The sequence below is a fragment of the Pygoscelis adeliae genome, unplaced genomic scaffold, assembly GCF_000699105.1.
Source record: "Pygoscelis adeliae isolate BGI_AS28 unplaced genomic scaffold, ASM69910v1 Scaffold101, whole genome shotgun sequence".
In the NCBI taxonomy this organism is placed as follows: Eukaryota; Metazoa; Chordata; class Aves; order Sphenisciformes; family Spheniscidae; genus Pygoscelis; species Pygoscelis adeliae.
Window position 1 is genome coordinate 6,572,157 of NW_008824238.1, and position 23,533 is coordinate 6,595,689.

The following is a 23,533-nucleotide window of genomic DNA, read 5'->3' on the forward strand; positions in this document are numbered from 1 at the left end:
AGAGGGCGGTTGCAATAGCCTAATTGCGAGGCAGCCCGGAGTTCTGCAGCGGCGGGGGTCGACCGTGCGCGGAGGTGCAGGGGTGCTTTCTGCCGTCCCGGAGAAGAGCCACGCTCAGTGATAAATCGCTAGGTGCAGCAGTGAATTTTGGCCGTCTTTCAGGCTGGGGTTTGTAGGCTTCCCGCAAAGCAGCTGTTAGGCGGTTCTGTCCATTGTGATCAGCCGGGTTTGGGGATTCTCCTGGTCGATTTCCTGGGGCGCTGATGGTTCGGCAGATAGGAGTAACGCGATGGCGAGAAGTTAAATGGGGGCAAAAACCAGGCACGTAATATAGGAAACCCGTAGACCTTTCCGAAAGAGGCATGAGAGCGTGAGAAAAATAATAAAGCAATTGGAAGGAAGAATGCCTGACAGAGATTTTGACAGTGCTTTCTGAAGCAGGAAATCCTTTTGCTTAATATGTTTAAATTTTCCAAACACCAGGGAAAACACACGGATCCCCACAGGAGAACTTTTCAAGATGACAGAATAAACATCTACACAACTGAAATAGTCGACGTTTATTGACATTTTAGGTGGCTTATTTAGAACGATGATCTTAGAACGAGGAAGTTAAAGACCTTTTGAAGTCGCGTTAAATTTACATCTTGCTTTTGAGCAACCGAGACCCACAAAACCTTCCCAAGTACGTGTTTCTCTCCGTGTTTCTGACAAACACCAACGAGAGGAAGGACTGCCCTTTGCAGTGGAAGGTTTATTCTGGAAAAAGAAAGGTGTTAGAGCATTTATAAGTGTTTCTTAGAAGGTGGTTGGGTTTTGGTGGGGGGTTTTGGTAAGTAAGCATTTAAAAACGAGGGAAGCAGAAAAGATAAAAGCTTTCGGAAAGAAAAAAAGAGGATAGTGTATCTCATGTCGTTTGTTTAAATGTAAAAATGATCACAGAGAGGAATTTGGGATGACAAGTGGAAATGTTGTGTAGCCTATCACTGGAAGTTTTTAACATTCGATACCACGTATAAAGACTCTTTTATTGTCCATCCCGTACTGAGACGGTTCGCAAAGCATCTGCCAGAACACAGACTGCTGGTTTGGTGTGTAAAATAAATTAATAATGTGTATATGTATCTGCAAATAGATATATGCGTGTGTATACACGTTATATACTTTTATGTATATGAACACGTATGCACACTGCGTTTTACATGTTGCTCACGGACCCATGACGCGCGGTATTTAGCCAAGCACCTCACTGCTGTCGGAGTTTTCCCAAGGCCTGGTAGGGTCTGGAAAAGAGCAGCCATCCCCTCTCAGCAGTTCTGCGCAGTGACAGACGGCTTGAGTCACGCTTCGCCTTTGGAGAGCCGAGAAAAAAGAATGAGTAATCATTTTGTTTGAATTGCAATAAGTATGAAATATTTCTCAGGAGCCAAAAGAATCTTGGAAAAGCAGAAAGACATTCTTAAACGGCTGGTCAGAATAGGAGCATTGTCACATTGCAGTCCTTCTTTCTTAAAGGGGAGAAAATGTTGGGGTTGCAAAACGTTTCATTCATAAGCGTATGAAATGAGCACGCGGGATAGCACTTTCAGAAGAATTTAAACTAGTAATTAAAAATGAAATAACTGTAATTACCTGCTTCTGGTTTAATAAGTGCAGTTTGTCTTTGATGTATCTAGTGAAAAAGCTCTACCTCCTCACTTAGAGCCCAGCCATATGATTATTGGAAGAGTGAAAGTATTACCAAGTTTTATGTGTTGCCAGCAAGGTGCCTTTTTGTAGCCAGTTTGCATTTTAGTTTTGTAACCTTTTGGCTGTTGAAGCCGTTATGCCTGTAGATACTGACTGCATAGCGCTTTTAAGGAGGCAAAGAGTGCTGTTGGGGGAAAAGTCCTCTTCTCTCCCTCCCTCCACCCCCTGCTAAAAATGACAGATTTTTTTTTTTTTTCCTAAGGAGGAACACTGATTTGAAAATTGCCATTGTCTTTGAAACGTGCTTCTTTAAAGTAGAACTGTTTTAAGAAAAAACGTATGTGCTGGCTATAGTTCTCTGGGTTAACTTCTTACTTTCAGTTCGAAAATTTCTTTTCAGCTGGAAAAATGTTTTAAATTATAGCCATTTAAAAAAAAAATTGCTCCTAGCAAGCAAAAATACTGTGGAAAACCTGTAATTTAGACAAGTACCTACATTTTATTTGCTCTGTGCTGCTGAAATTTAGAATCCTTTCCCATTTACAGTTTACTTTTCACAGAACATTATTAACTTTTTGGCTTCGTACATGATCTTCTGTCAGATGCTTTTGATTTGTAATTTAGCAAAGTATAATAAACAGTGCAAAAGTCATGAATTTTCCTCCGCATCCTGAGCTCTGTGGTAGGGAAAATGTGATAAAATGTGTACCTTAAGTCTTGTTTGATGATCTCTCAAAGCAAGTTTGCCTTCTGGAAATAATTTCTGGGGTTGAAGAGCATGGTATTAACAGATTTAATGTGGCTATTCAATGGATTGGTGGAGTACTATGTGAGGTTTAACAAAATGAGAGAGACAAATTGAACATCAACAAAACCTACATCTGTGAAGAATTATAAATTTAATTAGAAAAAAGGCAAACTTAAAAGACCTCATTAACTAATCAGAATTTGATGTTACTGATTTAAGATTCTTAAATGGATGAATTTTAAGTAGCTTTGCTATCATCGTCCTTTTTTTCTCGCCATGTACTATATAGTGCCCTGATCTGCAGTCCGTATTAAAGAGAAAGATGTGAACGTTATTTGCAACAATCAAATTATACACTAATATTTTTGAGGTATTAAGGAGAATGTGTATGTCATTTTTCATATAAGGCATTTTTAGTTTAAGCGGAGCGCAGGGTATGAAGGGTGAGTGACAGCTCCTTTTTTCTCTTTTTGATTTTTTTTTTTTAAATGTGCTCTTTTGGCTGGCCGGGTAAGGCCATTGCATTTTTTTTTCACTTTTTGTTTGATATGTGAGTTATGTTGCAGAACTTGAATTATCCAGAAATCTGTTGGCAAAATGGGAGAATGTATGAGAGCAAGCACACGCCACCCAGAAATGCTTTTATTCTATGAACCCGTCGTCATAAGTGTGGTTCCTTACTATGTTGTAATTTTGTACTACACATAAAAAACTGAAAGCATGTGAAGTGTAGCATTTTGTAAACTGTAACTAATTTCACTCACATCTGTGTCTAATTGTTGTCTGCATTCGCATTCTTGAGAGTAGATTTATTTTTCCTGGACCACTCTGTGGATTCAGCTGACCAGCCTAAGTGAGGATTAGTTGTTTTAAAGTTATTTTGATTAAAGAGTCATTTTTAAATATGGTAACGTGCAACACATGGTTTAAATAATCCTTGAGACACAAAGGAATATATCTAAAGTATGTCTAATGAAAATGAAGATTGTGGATATGAACTTTCACAAATCATAGAGTGTTAGAGGACATATAAGGTATATATTTAATTCACTATGAATGAGCTGGATTTTTTTTTTTCCCTCTCCCATGAATCCTTAAATGAAATCTCTCTCACTATACACACACGTGCACATATACATATATATTCTTAAGTGTACAGAAGTTATTAGTTTTTTAATTTGGGTAAATAAAATAGTGAGGATTAATTGTATTTTAGAGTTTAGTGAAGTATGACTAAAACTATAGGGCACTTTGGAAAATATCAGTTAATTAAAGCATCTATTTGAAAAAGAAAGTTTTTTCTGTTATAAAAGATACGTGTTAAAGGATCCTGTGCAAGAGGGAGTGAAGATAGCTCTGTAAGCAAACTTAGTTCTCACCTATAATTTTTTCCAGGTGTTTAGACGTAACAGCAGAAACATATCCTAAGGCACTCTGCTGCAGTTTCTGGGCTAAAGAACTGAAAAAAAAAATTTAAAACAAAATGCACAGTTTTGAATGTATCTGCTCATCTAGTTTGATTTGGCATGGGACGATGTATTGAAAAGCACGTTATGCAGTACTTTTAAGTACCCAGTTGTAAAAAGATTGATGTTTTTCAGCGTGCATCATTGCATGCTTCTTGACATCATTTGTAATGTTCTGCATTGCCTGGCTGCCCCTAGCAGTTGTTTACTCTTGCTAGTAGTAATTCTGTCTGTGATTAAAAATAACAAAAAAACCCCTACAGACACATAAGTAGGATTTGCTTGGATGATTTTTATGGCACTTAAAATGCCTCATCTCTCTTGTCTTTGCTCTGTGATCATTTAAGAGATGTCGGTTCAGGTTGAATGGAAACGCACATGAAGGATTCTCAATGCAGACATTAAGAGGATACGTACCTTGCCCGGAGAAGCTTTTGTGTGCTTTTAAGCTAACAGTGTCTAGCAGCGTATGCTCACCTGAATTTTATCACCTGCTGACAATTGTTACTGGCTACAGAGAAGAGTCTGTTAGCAAAGCAACAGTGTTTTTCTGATAGGATATTAAAATCTATTACTCACCTGAGTTCTTAAAGGAGTTGTTTTATTAAACTGGAATATTATTGCTGGGCTTCCCTGTGGAACCAGATTCTTTTTCTTGATGAGTGACCTTAGAGGTAAATGCCACAGCTTCGTCCTATTTATTTAGCCAGAAGTGTTCTTTTAAGTCATTTTATCAGAAATCTCATTAGTGACCGGAATTTTTACGAGTAAGACCTTGTGCAATAATGTGTGGGGTTTTTATTTTAATTCGCTCTGGCTGGAGATGGGCTCGTTTTGGAGATGGTTGTGTAATACTGTTGGTCATATATTGAAGATCTTTACCATAGGTAGACCTGCCCCCTGTTTCCCGCCCCTCCCCCCCCCAAATAGTGTCAGCCTCTCCAGCTAGCTTCGCCCCTCACCTTTGGGGTGAGCTGACTTGTGGGTTCCCCGCTGCCCAGGCGCAGAGGAAGGATGGCAAAGAGCGGAGGAAGAGGAAAGCCAACGTGATGAGGGCAAGAAGCTGTCAAGAGTTAAGGGGATGGGAGGGAGAGATAACCCGGCCGGTGACAACAAGAGGCGAGAGGGGTGGAGGATGCTGTGGGGCTCAGGGCCAAAGCGGCCCCCGGCTCCCGCTGCCCTTGGCGGGGCGGGGCGGCGGGGGTCCCCCCCCGGGGGGGCGGGGGCCGGGGGAGGAGTGAGCCCCTCTGCAGCTGTCACGGGCCCCTGATGAATCACTATCCCGTCACTTGGCCGCCGTCCCCTGGCGCGGGGAGGAGGGAGAGAGACCTGCCGAGGAAACAACAGTTGAGCCTTCAATTTAAAGACAATATGCCTTTCACGGGCACCGCGCCCTCCTCCTCTCCTTTTGGGTTTAAAGGACAGAATTGTCATCCGCGGTGATATCCTTTCTTTAAACTAAGGCCTCATAGTAAAGCGGAGTAATAGAGGCTTCTGTTTGTTTCCCTGGTTTACAGGTGCAGAAGTCCCAAACCAGTTCAGATGTTGCTGTTTCCTCAAGCTGCAGGTAAGGATTTGATTGAAAATTGCTATTCTTCTGCAAGCTTTTTATTCATTTTTTTAACTTCAGGTGATAAGTAAATATTTATTCTTGTTTTCCGCATTAAGCAGATGAGTAAGTGCTGGAGCATTATGTGCGTGCAACCAACTCTGTAAACCACGAGCACGTACACTTTTTCACTAAATTGTTTGACTTTATAGTAGATACTGGCTTTTCAAACACATTGTAATATCATCCTTTTTTATGTGTAGATTGGTTTAGGCAATGAAATATGAAGTGAAGGATTTGTGTTTAGAACTTGTGATAAAATCTCAGTTAAAACGTGAAAATTTCATAGCTGAAATGACACTTATGCTTAAGGATATTTATACCATTACTGTGGGACGAATTTTTTATATAATTTTAATAGTCTTTAAAAAAGAGCCTAAGCATTTCTTTTAAACAGAAAAATTATGGGTTCAAATGCCTTGGAGGCACAGTAACCTATGAAATTTCTACTGGGAGCAATTACTTAGGCTGAGTACATCAAATAACATTATCAAAAGTTTTAGATACAAAGAAACAGAAGGATGGGGCACTTCAATCATAAGCTTCCCCGACATCAGCCAAGGGGTATGTCATGGTGGTGATGGCTGTTTTATATAAAAACAGCCTTTTTATATAAGGCTGTTAAAAATGCAAATTGGAAATATTCAGCCGCTTGCGTGCTGTATAAACGTTTCATTTTTGCTTTGAATCGGAATTGCTCTCTTCTTATTTTGACTACGTGACAGCTACTGGGATACGGCAGAGTGCTAAGGCATACTAACGCCTATATGGATTCACTATATGTTGGCCATATCCCTTTTCAATTGGGCACGCTTTATGTAATCCACAAAGCAAACAAGTGAGCAGACATAATAATGTTTTAATGCTGCATTTGTTTCAACGGAAACAGAGGAACAATTAAGTAGTTTGCCAGAGTAAACACATACATCAGGAATATCTCATTCCCTGTCAGTAGATGATAGGTTTCCACAATTGCTTCAAGTGTTTTATTTGCTTTGGAGGCCCATTATATTGCCACTGAGTGGTAAATCTTGAAAAAGCGGAGTGTTAATTTGTTGTTAAGAGAATATATGTCTTCGTATATTGGTGATTCCGTCTTTGTATGTGTCTTAAAAATACAAGGTGACATGAATGTTTAGAGTACAGTAGTTCGTATCTAAATTTTATTCTGTTAGAAGCTGCAAAAATAATTACAGTAGCTGGTCAGTCCTGTGTGTGGGGCTACAAAATGAGTTTAGCACTAGAAAAGATCAAGTTGGGAGAAGCTGTTAGTTTTTTACTCAGTGTTTTCGGGGTGTTGATTAGTAGCAGACTGAGTCTCACATAGGTAATTCCTCTGTAATCCATGTTGAATATGTCACTAAAACTAGTTGCATCTTGTTTTCAGGTCTATGGAAATGCAGGATCTAGCCAGCCCACATAGCCGACTAAGTGGTAGTAGTGAATCCCCCAGTGGTCCAAAACTTGATAACTCTCATATAAATAATAATTCCATGACACCCAATGGCACAGAAGGTGAGCCACCATTTTTTCAGTGCTTCCATTTTTTTAGTGTTTCCTAGTTTGTTTTTTCTCCTTGTTGCATTGGTGTTCTTGCAGTCTGTAAGCCATATAGAGAAAATGTTTTGCTATTTTAGGTGTTATGTGTTTATGTAATACGGTGTCTAGAGCCCATGTTCAATGTTTATCAGTAGTTACTATTACCAAGTTTCAGCAACAGCTTTCATTCCAAGTTTATGTTCCTTTCATGGAGTTTGAATGGACTGAGCAGGTAGTATGTGCAGAGCTTAAAAAAAACAATCCAAAGCCCCAGAAAAGGTAGTTTAGTGATGAGAAAAAAGGAGGTGTTTACAATTGTCACACTACAAAAGGCAATCTTTCCATCTTTTTCACTATTTCAGTATTTCTTTATGTTCTCACTTTTTGCAAGCTCCTAAGGCTATGAAAGTTTTGTCAAGTAGGCTAATAAAACTGAGTGTTGAAATTTCCTCAGGCTAGCTTGCTGCCCTGATGGAGTGGCCAAAATTCAAACAGGTGTAGTAATTCAATGGGGTAAACTGATACCTATTTTTCAAGAAGCAGTCAGCCAGCTGATAAGTTATGTTTGTTCTCAGTAGAATACTAACAGCAGAACAAGCTAACAGCTTTGCCAGTAAGGACATGTAATGAAACACAGAAGAGTTTATATAATAAGTAGTGAAAAATACTCTTTCCTGTAACATTTCTATGGCAGTAGTAGGAAAGATCGTATATGACGTTTGGCTAGCTATGTGGACGGAGATTTTAATAGATTACTAGAAAACAGAATCACACATCTTCAAATAATACTTTTCAATATAAATGTATAACTAAACAACTGTTGTAGCAAAGATATGCCTTTTTTTCCCCCTAAGAACTGGGTCATATTAGTGCTGTCAGACTGTTTAGGATTGTGGACATGCATTGCATTCTTCCAGGAAAGGCACATGTCAATCAAACAGATGTCGTCCCCCTCAATTCCCCAAACATCTCTGTTATTCATTCTAATTGGAGTCCTCTGTAGTGGGGAGGGTTTATGGGTTATCAGATTAACAGGCGTTTGTGCCAGTTGTGTATAATTTACTTTTTGCTATCGCTGCAAAAGTATTGCTGCAATCAAATTTTAAGCCATGTGGAAAAAAAAAGTAGCTTTTTAAAGAATAAATGAAGTGCTTAATGTGTTATTGTAGTTTAAGCAGAAAAATATTTCATGTCCACAGATGAGTCTTCTTTCTTTTTAATGCCCAAGTACGTTATTATACTTTTATATCATATTATCAGGTATATACCAGTTATTGGTACAGGACAAAATTGCTTGACCCTTTCAAATTAAAATTCCTCTTGCTCGTGAAAGCCTTTGCCTTAAACTTCACCAGCTTTTGTACCTTCTATGTAACTTGAAGGTTTTTTAGTAGCACAAAAATAGGGAGTGTTCCTTGAAACACTGAAAGACACTCACCATCTGGCTCGACTTTTTGTTCTAAGTAGTTGTTGTGTGCAGGCATGCACTCTGAAAAATGGGGTGCTTAGTATTACTTTGTCAGGAAATTAGCTATATATTGTATCTATTCATGCACTGACCTCAGGTAGCAAATAATTTTGGAAATAATATCCCAACTTCTAGGTAGGTATCAGAGTTTATTGAAGAAATAAATTAAATCACGGTAACTTATTTATCTGACATTAGAATTTTAAAGTTCAAGCTTACTCATTTTGGGTGAATTCTACCCAGAAAGCTATAACTTGCAATACACGCTGACCTTCGGAGATGAAGCCAAACGGTTTTCTTTTGTTTGCAATTTTCCCTCAGGTGACATGACCCTCCTCAGCACTGCAGACTGGTTGCTAAGCCCTAGCACACAGACCCCTGCAGGTTTGGGTGGCTGCGGTGGGCGCCGCAGGCGTGGGCACTCAGCATGCGTTTTCAGATTTGTCCAGAAAGTGTCCTGAGAAATAGCTTGTGCTTGGCGATTCGGGTCTAAACTTTCTAAATTGAAAATTCCTGTCTCTGATTGCTCTTAAGTGACAAATAAGGAAAAGTTTGTGAAAGAAACATAACTGAATAATTTATTTCTGAATTAGATGTGTGCCAAGAGACAAATTTTGTGAGCGAAGCAGATGCCTAAGAATCTGAAGGTGGAATTTTTGCTGTTAATCTGTTTTATCTTGAGAAAATGTTTGGTTTGGGTTCCTTGAGCCGCTAAACAGGCTTAAGAAAAAATGGAGTGAATGAAGCAAGGGGTTCTTATGTTTTTTTAATGAAAGGTGAACTAAAATTATTTTTTCTGAGATTCTTGAAGCAGAATCCTGCTGAGACACAAGTGGCAGATTGTAAGGTGCAGTCATAAGGGCTTGCCAAACACCTTTCTTAAAATGCTGCAGTGTGGTTTGCTTGCTTGTTGCACATGGAGTGGAGATGTGGGTTGCTGAAGCTTCGCATGTTAAATATAATATGTGAAACCAACGTCTAATCTACTACACGCTCATTCTCACTAACATGAAAGAGCCCTCCTTTTTTGACGTAAGGGACCTTCATGTGAACGAGAAACAGGGCCTCCAGGTATTTGCATGTCATAAATATCTTGTAAAGATATGTTAAATTTGATTTGAATATGGGAGTGATTTAGGCAAGTTTCCATACCCCGAAGCGCGGGATATGTTCACTAGATGAGGGGGAGGGAAAAAAAAAAGAAGAAGAAAAAAAAAACCTGTCCCAAAGTGAAATGGCCCCGTTTCAAACAAATGTTCATTAATTCCTCTAAGGCACATTTTCAGACTTGTCTCTTATTGATGTTGTTCTACAAGAGGATGTGGCTGGAAGATAGCTCACTGTTATTAGCTAATATTTTTAGCTTCACACTTAGTGGTAAATTTTCAAAGCACTGAATGGGGATTTAGTTGTGTGATTGAGTCTGTGTTTAATCTCTGCGTGCAGCTTTGATATAATAACTCTTTGTGTGCTTAATTTCACTTTGGTAGAGCAAAAGTACTGTAGTGCAGAACTGGCCGAGGACTGCAGCTAAAGAAGTTATGTTTGGGGGTTTTGGGTGACTGCTTTTTATTTCCTTCTATCTAAACATTTTTAAACAAGTCAGATTTACTACTTCTTGTCTCAGATAGCAATTCCTCTACGGAATTCTTTTAGAGCATAGTGATTTCTATAGAACAAACACTATTTTTTTAAGTTTGTTGCAGATCATGAGACAGTCTTCATAGCTCTGGATGTATGTGTGGTGAGGGGAAAAGTAGCATTTCCTTAACATCTTAATTAAAAAAAATCATAGCTAATAAGAAGTAATTACTTTGCTGGTGTTTGGTTTTTTTCTTCCTCTTCTCCGGGCCAGGCAGCATGGTGTTCAAACCAGTGATGGGGAATTAACAAGGAAATTATAGACCCTGACCAGTCAGAAATTTCCCAGGATCAAATGCAGAGCAGTAACGCTAAAATATCTGGCTAAAGACACTCAGAAAAATCAGTTCTGGCATGCCAAGGTGGTGCTGATGATATAAGTACTGCAGTATTTGACTTTTCCGTGATTTCTTTAAGCGTTTTTCCACAAAATGCCCCCTGTTGTAGGGAAGAGCAGACACTGGACACCATTAAAAATTCGGCCCCGTGTGACTTGCCTAAGAAAATCTGTTAAAAAAAAAAAAAAAAAAGAGAACTGAAGAAGGGATCAAAATGTTCATAGTCGTGCCTTATCTCTAATCTTCCTTTGTCAGCAAATTGCTGTGGTGGGTAGATACTGAAGGAGTTAAAGAAACAATAACAACAGAAGCTAATAAAATTGCCATTCGTTAAGTTTTATCAGACAGCTAGTGGCTATTCCAACAACAGTGCCCGCTTTGGTAGATATACTTTAGAGGGGAAAGGCTGCGAGTAATCAATAAATTTGAAAGAAGTAGCAAAGCTGTTTCCCATAGTGGGCAACTGCATCCAGTTTCTGCCTACAGTGATCTTTACTTTTATCTAAAGAATGTAAATCAGTTCTGATGGATTACATAGAGTGAGAAACAGAAGCCTGTGGCCCATCATGATGATGTTTTATACAACTGGAATGGAAAAGAATAGATGAAGATTGGCAGAAGGAGCCGTGGTTTTACAAGCAACTACACTTCATTCATGTTAGCTGCTTCTGCCCTCATTTTTGAGTGTTCAGAAGGAAGAAGAGAAGGTGTTTTCATATCAAGCGGGAAGGGAAAATGGTTAACAAATTGAAGATCAGATTTTCAAAGATACATAGGAAGGGAGGCTTCGAAGGGAGGCTTCAAAGGGAGTTGGACATCAAAATTCCTTTGGAAAAAAAAGGTTCTCGCTCTTCAAGTACCTGCTGCAACATGAGAATAAGATCCCACACAAAGGCATTCAAAGCTCCCCACTACATGACTATCTGATGGGTGGCCATTAGAAAGGTTGTTTTAAGTCTGGTGAATGTAAATCCATCTTCAGGGTTTCAAAAGGCAGCGCTGTGTAGTATGTTTGCTGTCGAGTTGCAATATTATAGAACGGAGAAAAAATTGTTTTCAGTATTTTCTGAAGTAATGGTGGAGTAAGATGTTGAAATCCATAGAGAGGGTATGAGCTGGTCGTTATTATGGCACATGATGTAAATTTCTGTGAGTAAATGATATGTTGAGTATTCATTGTAATTCTAACAATACATTGCAGCACTCAAAATAGTTTTTCAGTATTGCAATCAAGCCTGCACATTGGCAGTGAATAATTTTTAATTTTGTATAAATTATTCATAATTTTTAATAGTTATTCATAATTTTGTGTACTTTGGGATGCAAAGTTGTGGTAGGTGATGACAATCAGACAAAATGATCCTCCTTTGGGAGATGTTTGGGTTCTGGTATCTTTTAACTGCTCATTTCTGGAGTTTCTGCCAATTATGTATGCTGAAGTTTCTAGATTTGTGTTTGTGATGATGAGCTTGATGGTATGAAACTTGTAATTGATGCAGGGATACCTCCATATTTAGACATCCTGAAATAATAGCCCGGTAAAGGTGAATCTAATCTTTGCATTTCAGTAGGGTGTTAGTATCAAGAACTATTGATGCTAACTTCTTTACTCAGCCCCAGAAGAGCACAAGAGGACAGTTGTGTGGCCAGAGGCAAAGACTGCAGTGGTCCCACAAGCCCCAGACTGGCAAAAGCAACCTGGGGGTCTGTAGGGGCTAGTAATCTGGTTTTCAGCCTGCCGCCACTTCTGGAGGATAAAAACCAGATACACATCACTCTGCCCGTTTATGTGAAGGCAAGGGGCTGACTTGGACTATCTTTTCTTCCCTGCTCTTCACCTTTTTCTTCTTGCTGTACTACATTGGCTTCCTTCCAGACTCTCTGTCTTATCTGTGCTTTTGTTCTCCTGCTTCCCTAAGAGTCCTTCCATCTGTTCTGAGCACATGTAGCATAATGCTCTATTATTCCTCTTTCATAGGTTTTTGGCCACTGAAATAACTTGTCTACTTCTCTGTTGGCTCAGTCCAGCAACTCCTGTTGCAAGGTCTTGAGGAGGAGACTGGCTAATAAATATGTATTTATTTTCTGTATGTATGTGCATCTGTTCGTGAAAGCTTCACCATTTTGTTTTCCCCCATAACATTTTCCTCAAAGAAAGGACCTCGTTTAAGTGAAAAGTCAATAGCAATACTGGTTCCCACAGACATTTAAGGGAAAGAAAATACTCCCAAGTGACAAAGGACTTTTAAAAAAAAAAAAAGAATGGAACATCTTGGAAGCACCATTATTTTAATATCATTTATTTTTGCAAGCTTCTCATAAACGTTTTTGCAGCACATGCCGTGCCAGACTGTGGATGGAGCGTGGTGGTGTGAGAACACCCTCTGAGCATGCCTGAGGGTCCCAGAGCCCCGCTGGCACAGTGGCTGTGCACAGGCTGCAGGATGTCAGGAACCTGTGAAGATATTCACTACTTCACCAAAAATTGTAACTGCAACACATCGTGCTAGGTGCGGCGTCTTGTCAGTGGGACCAGCCTGTTATGCACGATCTGAATGTGTGTAATCGCGTGATTGCACGCGATTGCATAAGACAGGAATATCATACACCTGGCCAGTAATACAGAAGAGAAGGAAATTCAGCCCCTGCTGTCGGTGTGCACCAGCAGAAACTCCTGGGAACAGGAGTAAGACATCTAAATCTAGTCCAAGATCACACCTTAATAGACATCAGGGTGATATTTGAAGAGCCTTAGCAAATTCAGAGACTTGTGACCCTTCAGATGATTTGACACTTCCATTTGCATCTTGTAATCTTCTGAGGGGTTTTTGCTTATCACGGGTAGATAAAAAAGCATGAAACTTGGTTACACTTCAGGGTTAGCTGTGTCATCGGACCCCCGGTCAGTGAGTGAAGTACCTGTGCCACCTGGTTTGATGAGACAAGCTGGGGAGTTTGCTGCTGCTGCTGGGTGGAGGGGAACACAAGCTGGCGCTATCCCTTTTTGTCCAGGTGAATTTGGCTTTAAGTCTGGCAGTCCTGGAGTTCAGACCCTGGCCAGAAGTAGAGGATATTACTTCCCATTTATGAAAGGCCCCACCTGCTTTGTCATTCTGCTTCTGTTTTCATGTCTCAGTCGTCTACACCTAAATGGCAGAGCAGGCTTGACTTCTCCATGATATTCTCTGTTCACTTGAAGCCTTCCGTGTTCCCAGAAGGTAGCTGAAGGCAACCTTTTTTTTTTTGTCATTAATGCCCGGTGCTGTGACGCTGTGTGGTCGTTCTGTCTGGCTTTGGTTAAAGAGTACGGATATTTCACATGGACGTGGTGCAAACTGTTACACATGTGTAGGGGAGTTGCCATGGTCAGATTGCCAACTGAGGATTTAAGAAGGTAAAAAAAAAAAAGGAAATAGACCATAACACCTTTAAAAGGATTGTTTCTGGATATATGCTGCCTCCATTTGGACAGGAGAGATACAATCATTTGGTATAAATTGACAAGTGAGTGTTGAAGGGGTAAGAACATCAGTTTGGCTCAGATACTCTCATCTCATAACTGCAGTGAATGAGACTATTTTAACCCATGACACTACTTCTCGGTCAGATATCCAGGTTAAATCTTGATTAGCAGCTACAAATACTATCAAAACTTGTCTCCACCTAGATGGTTTTGAATTTTCTTTCTGATTTTCCACTGTAGCGGTGATGCCATTTCTTTGTAAATTTAAGGTTTTTACTGCTAGATGAGCAGGTTACAATGACATTAAGGCTCTTTCATTTGTAATGCACAACATAAGAGGAAGATGAAGGTCGTGGGGGGGCCATGCATACAGTGAAGGCTAGGTGTTAGGTGCAGCCAGAATACTGCAGAAGTTTTGAAGCCTTCTCACATCAGAGGAGGGGAGAGCAGGAAACAGTCTGGGCTTGAACTAGAATGTGCTGCTTTGAGCAGGGGCTTTCTTTGAAAACTGAACATAAATTTAGGCTGGAAATTACCTTGTAGTAATAACCTTCCGGTAATTTCCAGACAATGAGGTTCAGGAAGAGTCCTCTGCTTTGAGAAGCAAGAGCAAGTAAGTTTATCGGGCTTCATGGTCAGGAGCTGATAATTTGATAGTCTGTGATAAAAAGAGAGAATAATGTCCTGGATAGGAATTAGTATAATTGGGTAACCTATTTATAAGTAACCTGTAATCTTTAGTAACCTGTTTATAATTGCAAGATTTTTGAGTACAAAACAGTTGGGAGCTTGAATAAAATAATGGAAAATACCATACTTAGAGATTCAAGGTAGAATTTTTGTCCTGTTGTTAATGACAAATAATTTTCTTCGAGCTTTCAGGTGAGCTTTGGGCTTCTAGTGGGTACAGAAAGAGGATGGTATCAAGGAAAGTAGTGTATAAATAGTAATGGATACATAAAATACTTAATCAGGGTATAGCGGGGCAGTATCTGTCATGAAAATTCGCATCAACGTAGTGTTTAGCTGCTAACGTTATTTGAAGATGTCACCTTGAGATAGAATAAAATAAGGGTAGAGGTTGTATTTGTATGTATGTCTATAAACAAACTAACAGCCTCACTTACTTTGTTGAGACTCTTTGTGTGCTGTGAACATTGAGAGCTGTCAGCCAGGAATTATTTCATTTTGCCCACTTATTTGTATAATACAAAGAGTATAACTTTATAGTATTAATTCAGTCTTAAAACTGCAAAATTAAAACTGATTTAATAACTCAGCCATGTTTACAATATTTCTATTCTGTTTTAATGTATACAGCATAGCTGTTAACAAAGGCTAGTTCAGCAGAGCAAGCCTTATATGTATTTTAGATAATCAAAGTAATTTTAAAAAGATATTTAAAAATCTTACTTTTTGCATACTTGAAGGTGCCACTTTTGTGATGTATTCATATGACTTTTGTGTTAGGAATGGCCAAACGTTAGGTCTCTAAATCCATATTTAAAACAGCTAGCATCTCATTCCTTATAGCACTCTTTACTGCTGTATGTGCCAGTGACTGCGTGACAAGCTGTGAACTCAGAAACTTGTTACTTGGCCAATGAACCATATGGACTTGTGGGTTCTGGTCTGAAGTTCTTTCTCTTGGTGGGGTTCAGAAACTGCCATGTAGTCATTATTCACCACTTTTTGTAATATGGCTGACGAAACAGGGCACATTGCACTTACTATCTCTGGGTGTCTTAAGAAGAAATATCTTGATAATCGGTATAACGTTAGATCAGCAGTTAAGCTATCTCAGAATTTTTGTGCTTTTTTTCTCAGAGCTAGCATGTGTGTTATTATCTGCTACTCCTATTTTTTCTATTATTTTGTTGTGTTATTTTCTTATACAGTTCCTTTCTAAATCCCGTTTTTAGAATCTCATAAATGACTAGAAAAGAAAAAGAAGGAAGAAAAATGTCTCTCTGTTGACATAGCTTCTTAAGCTCCTTGGTATATAAATCAAATCTATATCAGTAATTCTAAATAACTGTTGAATTTTTGCAGCAGATTAGGAATACATTAGATTTCTTCTTGAACTTCTTGTTGATAATCTGTTTTATTATGAGTGATTTTGCTGGCACTAAAACTTAGTAGCATATTGCTAAATCAGAGTCTGTCTCTATAATGCAAGTCTGATAATTCTGCACCTCTGTAAAGGTCTGCTTTGACAAAGGAACAGCAGAAATGGGAACTCTCCTGTTTTGCTTTCTGTGATCTCTGCCACGACTGAGCACGCTGTTGGAAGTTACTGGCAAGCTTGCAACACGTTCTGTGTAAATGTGGCAATATTCCCACTGATTGCCCAGTGTCATCGTGTGAAAGCTTAGGACATGTTGCAGAAATGTTAATTGTCATGGAAAATGTGGAGAGCTGAAATCCAGAGCACACTTAAGAAGCACATGGCAGGGCCAGATCCATGCCCTTCCAAAGCCTTGCTTACTTGGACAGCTCCATACGTCTCTCATGATAGACATGGATTACTGACGCACCTCTGTGATAGAGTGGCAGGCTTGTAACCTTAGGAAATCCCTTCTTTCCCCATGATTCTGGGGAGAAATATGATCTGTTGCAGGTCAGTTTTTGTCTTGGGCAAATGAGAGACCTTTCCTCTGTAGTGAGAATCCACATGGTGAATATTTCCAACTGGTAAAACCGTGGCTGTTTCTTCTCAGTTTATTTCTTCATATAGCAAGCTTTCATCCTCTTGAAGTATTTTTAGGCTCAGATAGAAGGAAATACGCAGTCATTTTCTGGCATTTTGATTAAAATGCTTGGGGAATGGAGGGCTTTTCAGTTCTTATCCATCTTTATTAAATTCCCAACTACCTGCGGCACAAGGTCTGTTAAGGTCATGGTTGTTCCTAAAGACAGCATGATAGGGCTTATTTATTATCACCCTACTAATGGGTATCCAGATCAGGAATAATGTGAACAGCCTTTCTTATCCCATTTTTTCATATATTCAGGAAATACAACAGCTGAGAGAGGAGACATAAGGAACAGTTGTTATAAAAAATTTGTGGGCATCTCAGACAGCAACTAGAATTCATTTCCATGAAGAGGGCGCTGCAGTGTATTTCATATATGTTTTCCTGTATCTTCAAAAGTCATATGTTTAGTAAAGAGCATTCAGTTATAAACATGGTTGCACTGAAGTATTGCTCATGAGTCATAGAGACAGAAATTCCATTTTGATGAGTTTTTTCCCCAAATGGTATCTTTAACAAGGTTCTGAGATCCAGATGGGTAGCGAACAGTGCATGTGAAGCAGGCTTTTAAACCAATGTCAAAGAGGCATTTACATCCACTTAGAACGAAATTATCCTAAAAATTTTTATCTAGAACAAATGATGCTATAGGTCTTGATATTGTGTGAGGTGGCTCAGCGTAGTCCTTGGGCTGCTGGTTTGCAGTGATCCAAACAATCATATTTTATTTTATAAGGAATAGAGAATTGTTTCTCTGGTAGAGAAGAGGGGAAGAGTTTGGAGAAAGCGTATACTGAAGTCTTCCCCCCTTTACCCCAGGTTAGGTTGATCTGTCTCATCTTCCTCTCTTTTCCTCCCCCACAGCTGTCAGCTATAGAGAAAATCATCTTTCATTGTTATTTCCAAAAGTATAATGGCATTATGGAAATTAGGTACAGAAGACTTGCAAATTTTTGGGAAAGCTGGAGTAATCTATGAGGGAAATATTAGTCTGACTGTAAAATGTAGCTGTGATAAACTTCTAAGAAAAAGCAGAAGATAGTGTAGATGCTATAATTCTTGGTATCTAGATTAACAAACTGTGTAGACCTTGCTGTAAAAATCTGGTAGTTTCTGGAAAATTACTTGGGATAGACACTTTGCAACAAATTCTTTGTTGCATCTCCATGTTAGACTTTCAGTATTTAGTTATGAAATGGATGTTGGATATGTTATATGCTGTGTTTTTAAGAAATACATTCGTATTAGAGTTGTAGTTCAGATCATGAGTGCACTCTTGAAGTGAACCTCTTGGCCACCCCTTCTTGCCACACGTTAATTCACCTTGTGGAGTCTCTTGGACTTCCCTTCATTCAAAACAGGTGCTCTGCAGCAGTGCAGCTAATGTTCTCCAGCTGCTGATGGGTGCTCACTCCTTGGGACAAGACTAAATCTAGCATGAATAACCCCCCCAAAAAATGCCTAAACTGTGAATATGGGACCCTCTGCACCAACCATTTCACTCCGTGAGACTTTTCTTACTGGGCTGCACTGCTTGCTAATGCAGGCGTAGCAGATTTTGGAGCTAGTATTGATCTCCTGAATTAGCGTGTGCAGACAAAACATCCTGAGTGAGAATCAAAAGAAAATAGTGGGCAATTAGTAAAATCTTGAGAGATTGCATGTAAATCCCTTGGATGAGGTCAGGTGAAGGAAATAGTGAGGCATGCAGAAATAAGAATTTGGATTGGCAAGGAAAGGAAAGGTCCTTTGTCAAAAGGGGAAAGTGCCTCTCCCTCACCCTTTGCAAACCTGGCACCAAAAGTGTTTCTGCTAGTGATGGTTGCAATGCCTGAACACATATGTATAGACGAACATAGGTGCACCCACACACACCTATGTCAAGCTGACGCTAAGGCTTTACATGTCAAATGGGGTGCAGTTTGCCTTGGTTTTCTTGGATTCACTTTCTGCAGTGTTACTGAAATGCCTCGCTGAAAGGTCAGGTATGCACCAGCGCTGGTGTGTGGGAAGCGGCGACCGTGTGTGTCAATAAGAGCGAAAGCGGTGGGATGTTGATAGTAAGATCAACTCCGTTGTTTTCTGAAACGTCATCCTCAGTTGCTTTTGGTGTGCCGTAGCTCCAAAAGCTAGGTATGTAAAAATGGATTTGAGAGCTTGCCGTGCTGATCTGGTAACTCCCTGGGAGTAGGTATTGTGTCTGTTTGCATCATGCCAGATCAGCCCCATCCTTGCTCCATGGATATGAACACTGTTGTTACTGAGGTTGTGCTGGAGTAACCAAAAGGGAAATTTACTTATTTACTTGAGGCTTTATTACAAGTCATTAATTAATAATGAGTTATGAAGCAGCATGAGCCAGGAGAGAATGTCTCTTACTCTCATTCTTTTTCACTCTCTGACAGCCGTGTTGGGTCACGGGTGCAGAGGGAATAAAATGTAAAAGCATTCTTTGAAGTCTGTGGTGAGGACTGTGTCCCCTTTGTTTATTCAGGGTTGCTGAGTATGAAGTTGGTTGTCATTTTGAGGGGAGAAATCCACCATGAGGAAAGTGTTTTACTTCATTAGAAATTGTAATTTTTCCTCTGAAAAGTTACTTGGATGGAAAAAAAATTTGAACAGCCCTCAGAGACACCCATTCAAAAATTATTTCCTTTTTTGTCTTATTCAAATTGCTGTCTTTCAAGCCTGTAAATGTCTGTGTGACCTGATCTAAATGTGGACCCTTATTGTTGGGTCTGCAGGATTAAGAGGAATCAGGACAGGTGCAGAGAGTTGCATGGGGACTTCTGGTTTGTTACAGTGGCTCTTATTCCTTGGGGACAGAAATAACCCTCTTGATCATTTTATATGTATGTGTAAATCATAGCTGCCAGTACTTTGCATTGTTTGTATACACAAATACATGAAATGCAAAATATCGATAGCAATGATTTAAAACATTTTTGGCAGATTTTTGTCTTATTGAATTTGTGGCTGTAGTGAGTGTGTGTGCATGCGTGTGCAAGAATATTAGGTGCATATAGAATATATTTTATTTATATTTCTATAGTTAAAACAGAACCAATGAGCAGCAGTGAGATTGCTACTACTACTACCACAGACGGGTCTTTAGACAATTTCTCAGGATCAGGTAAGGAATAAACAAAGGTTTTAAGCTCAGCATTTTTTCATTTACTATTTTCTTATCCCATGTGGTCTAAACCTGCGCACAGCTGTTAAAAAGCCTTGTGCACTTTGCAGCTTATGCCTATTTCTGTTCATCTTACTCAGACAGTGTAAGTCAATAGGAGTTTTCCCCGAGTAAGGAGCATTACAGCATCAGGCTTATTAATGTCCATTGGTGTCTTCGGTGGGAGTCTCACTAGGGAGTATTCTGGCCCAGAGTAATTACTCTTTTGTTCCTGTGAGTAAACATACCTGCCTCTGTGATTAGTGTTGTAATTGAGGGCTAGGTCTTCCTCATTTATTGTGATTTATTATTACCAAGGTATTCATTCTTTTGTCAGGCTTTTTTTCTTCCTGGAAGCCAAACACATCTGAGCTTCTAACGTACAGGAGACAAACGCTGTGAGAAAATCCTAAGATGTTTGCACAGTTTTGCATACCTATGGATTAACTGTGGTATTTTTAGCACATTGTTTTTATGGTGCAAATCAAATAAAAAAGGATCTAATACTATGTCGTGGGATTATATTTCCAGAGTAGCAAAACTTGACATCTCGCAACCAGTCAGGCTCCAAGTAGCCAACTCTTTTCTGGTCTTGTCACAGCCTCCATTTTCTGCGCACGCTGTTGAGTATGGAAGTCAAACTTGAAAGCCAAAAAAAGGTTTCTAGACTATTTTAGATCTCTGAAAGAAGAAAAGGTAGCATGTTTAATAGTAGCTACGTACATCTGTGGTGATCTGACTAAAGGTCGGACTGTAACATGTGATGTATCTGCAGCCTCACAGGCCACAGAAAGGAAAACTGTCAGGTATGGAAGGCACGGAAAGAGATTCCCTGTTTCCCTCCATGCTTCGCGAGTGCTCCCGGGGTGTAAAGATGATGGATTTTCCCTGTAGTTGGCCAGGAAAGGGGTAGCTGGTGAAGGGTAATTATCCGTGCCTTGTTTATTTCCAAGTACTTAGCAATAGGGCCTGTTGTTTCTCCGGCTGTCTGATTTTACAGTAGTCTCATAACCTGCCGCTGACCCCTTCCTGGCAAAGGCTTCAAAACCCACCATGGGACCTAGAGAAGAAATGGCACCCAAACGGTAACCAGAGAGAGAAGGGCTCCCGAAAATAATGCCTGGAGCAGAGCACGCCGGCACATCCGCCACGCTCTCGGCAGCACCCAAAAATACCGAAAGAAATTGGGATGGGTTGGCGTGAAGCTTTGTGTCAGCAGTGGGGGAGAAGCTCACTATTTAGCCTCCTGGGCTTAAGTGTTTCACTAAGAAAATTTGCACATTGGTCGTGGCCCCTTTATGCAATGCTGAGAGTTCTGAAGGTCTGAAAGCATTTTAGAAAGCAGATAAGATGGGGGGAAAGAGAGGGACGTGTAATATGGTAATACATCGTCTGCGTTATGGAATTATTTTTAAAAAAAGAGGCACGTGCTCTGAAGCTGGCCATATGTTTTCAATCGAGGCATGCATAACGCTCCTTCATAAAATGTAGGTCTTAAAAAGTTAATAAAATGTTGCACTTGGAGATATCAATAATCCTTTGAAAATATGAAGGGAAATGTTTCCATTAGGAAATAGATTGTTTGCATTGAAAATGTTGTCTGTGTGTGAGCAAAGAATAAACTATTGCTCAGGAGTTGTACAAAGGGGCAATTTAGTATTTGAAATTTGTAATCAAGATTTTAATGTTAAGCATTCCTGTATAGTTCCTGACAAAATATTATTTTCTATCTAAGGTATCAATGATATTTGAATTTAATTAAAATTTTGTTAATACTCTAAAATTCTATTAGGAAAAATAATATTTATCTTTGGTGTGTGTATTTACACTTCTGTGTGCTTTCTTTTCTCCTTGGTGCAGCAATTGGAAGCAGTGGTTTCAGCCCAAGACAAACACATCAGTTCTCCCCACCACAGATTTACCCTTCCAAGTATGATCTCTTTTAAAAATAATAGTAGTAGTAGTAATAATAATAACTGAAATAGGCAGATTTTAACCTCATTTAAAATAATAATTGGGTCCATCTGTTAAGTCATAATTTAAACCACAGCAGCTTCTAGGGAAAAAAAATATTTTTTTTTAATGCTAAGAATGTATTTGAAAAATATTTGGAAAATTCTTATTTTACTTACTCTCTTATTATTGATTTCTTATTGTTTTGTCTTTGTCTTACAGTCTCTGTTGTCTAGCACAGCCTATGATTATGTGTTAATGAAGTAGCAAGATTACAATAAGGCTAAAAATAAGTACACACATGTCTGTCTAATGCAGTGTCTGTCCTATTTTCTGTCATTTGTAATCAATAGCAGACCATACCCACATATTCTTCCTACCCCCTCTTCACAAACGATGGCTGCGTATGGGCAGACACAGTTTACAACGGGGATGCAACAAGCTACAGCTTATGCCACCTACCCCCAGCCCGGCCAACCTTATGGAATCCCTTCGTATGGTAAGAAACCATGTCTGTGTGATTTTGTTCCAGAGGTAAATATTTTTTAGAACAAGATTACGTGACCCTTGCGTCAGCGCTTAGTGGGACAGCTGTGGTCTCGAGCATTTCTTGTGGGAGACTGGTAGTTTCCCCATTGGAGTGAGTGATGCTTAAATTATGTATTAAAGAGCTAAGAAGCTACTCAAGAGGATGACTGTTTTGGGATCAAGGAGGGAGATTCATTAGATTTTTGTTGGTGATATAAAAAAACCAGCACTGAAATGGGAAAAGAGCTCTAGGGACTTCCATTACACAGGCACAGCTCCTGGTGACTTCCCGAGGAGCTCTGCTCTCCAGCAATGCAGTAGGGTAGGTCGGTACATAAAGGTCTGAATTTCAGCTGATCCAGATTACTGGAACCCAAGTGAATCAGCGAAGCTGTGCTGATTTTCACAGGTGAAAAACTGATGCAAAAAGCCCCCTACCGAGAAAGTCTCACTTTCAATGTTTTAAAACTCCCTGAAGGTGAAAATTGAGGTAAATTGCCACTAAAGCTCTGTCTGCCTGATGAAGGAGATAGTACTAAGTAGCAAATATTTCCAAAAAAAATTTGTTCAAAAACAAGCTGCTGTGGGTGAGACCATTTTGCTGCCAGACTGTCTGCTGGCAGACCACATAGCAGTTCGGCAGCGAGGATGCATTATTAGAAAATAGGTCTTATATTCCTCTGGGGGAATATATTAAAAATATACAATCCACATGCTTTTAGCAGTATGTTTTGTAAAGATACATTCAGGTAATGTAAGTTTTATACCAAAAGGACAGAACTCACAGTACAAGCTGTGCCCCTTAAAATCATTAAAACTTTAAAACTTTTAAGTGCAAAACTGGTGAATCTTTCATCCTGAAATCTGCAAGTTGAAATCCACTGGGTCTCAAGTATATCCTACAGCAGATTATTGTGAACAGTAGGTACAAGAAATAGACCATTATTTCCCCTTACTTTAAAAAATGTGTTTCATTAATATATCATCAATAATTATGATCCAAGGAAGCATTCTTCCTGTGGCTACAGCCTTGATTACTTACTGCCAAAAATACGGTTATAAACATGAATTGGATGTTTCAGTTTCAGTTTGAATCCACACATTTTAAACTTACACAAACAAAATACTTTAAGAATATTTGAACTACATTGTCAAGACTACGG

The 23,533-nt window shown here is 39.4% G+C and overlaps 1 protein-coding gene across 9 annotated transcripts in view; it reads left to right on the forward strand.

Moving 5' to 3' along the window:
- The window catches only part of EYA1 (EYA transcriptional coactivator and phosphatase 1), a 157,999-nt gene that overhangs the window by 66,375 nt on the left and 68,091 nt on the right, over positions 1-23,533 (forward strand). For 4 of the 9 annotated variants that reach the window (XM_009335032.1, XM_009335033.1, XM_009335034.1 and 1 more), the window contains exons 2-6: positions 5,421-5,470; positions 6,900-7,027; positions 19,770-19,850; positions 21,750-21,819; positions 22,196-22,341. In XM_009335032.1, coding sequence (XP_009333307.1) covers positions 5,421-5,470; positions 6,900-7,027; positions 19,770-19,850; positions 21,750-21,819; positions 22,196-22,341 — 475 coding nt within the window. Of the gene's footprint in view, positions 1-5,420; positions 5,471-6,899; positions 7,028-8,840; positions 8,904-19,769; positions 19,851-21,749; positions 21,820-22,195; positions 22,342-23,533 lie in introns of all 9 variants that reach the window. The other 5 variants (XM_009335029.1, XM_009335030.1, XM_009335031.1 and 2 more) reach the window with 2 other exon arrangements.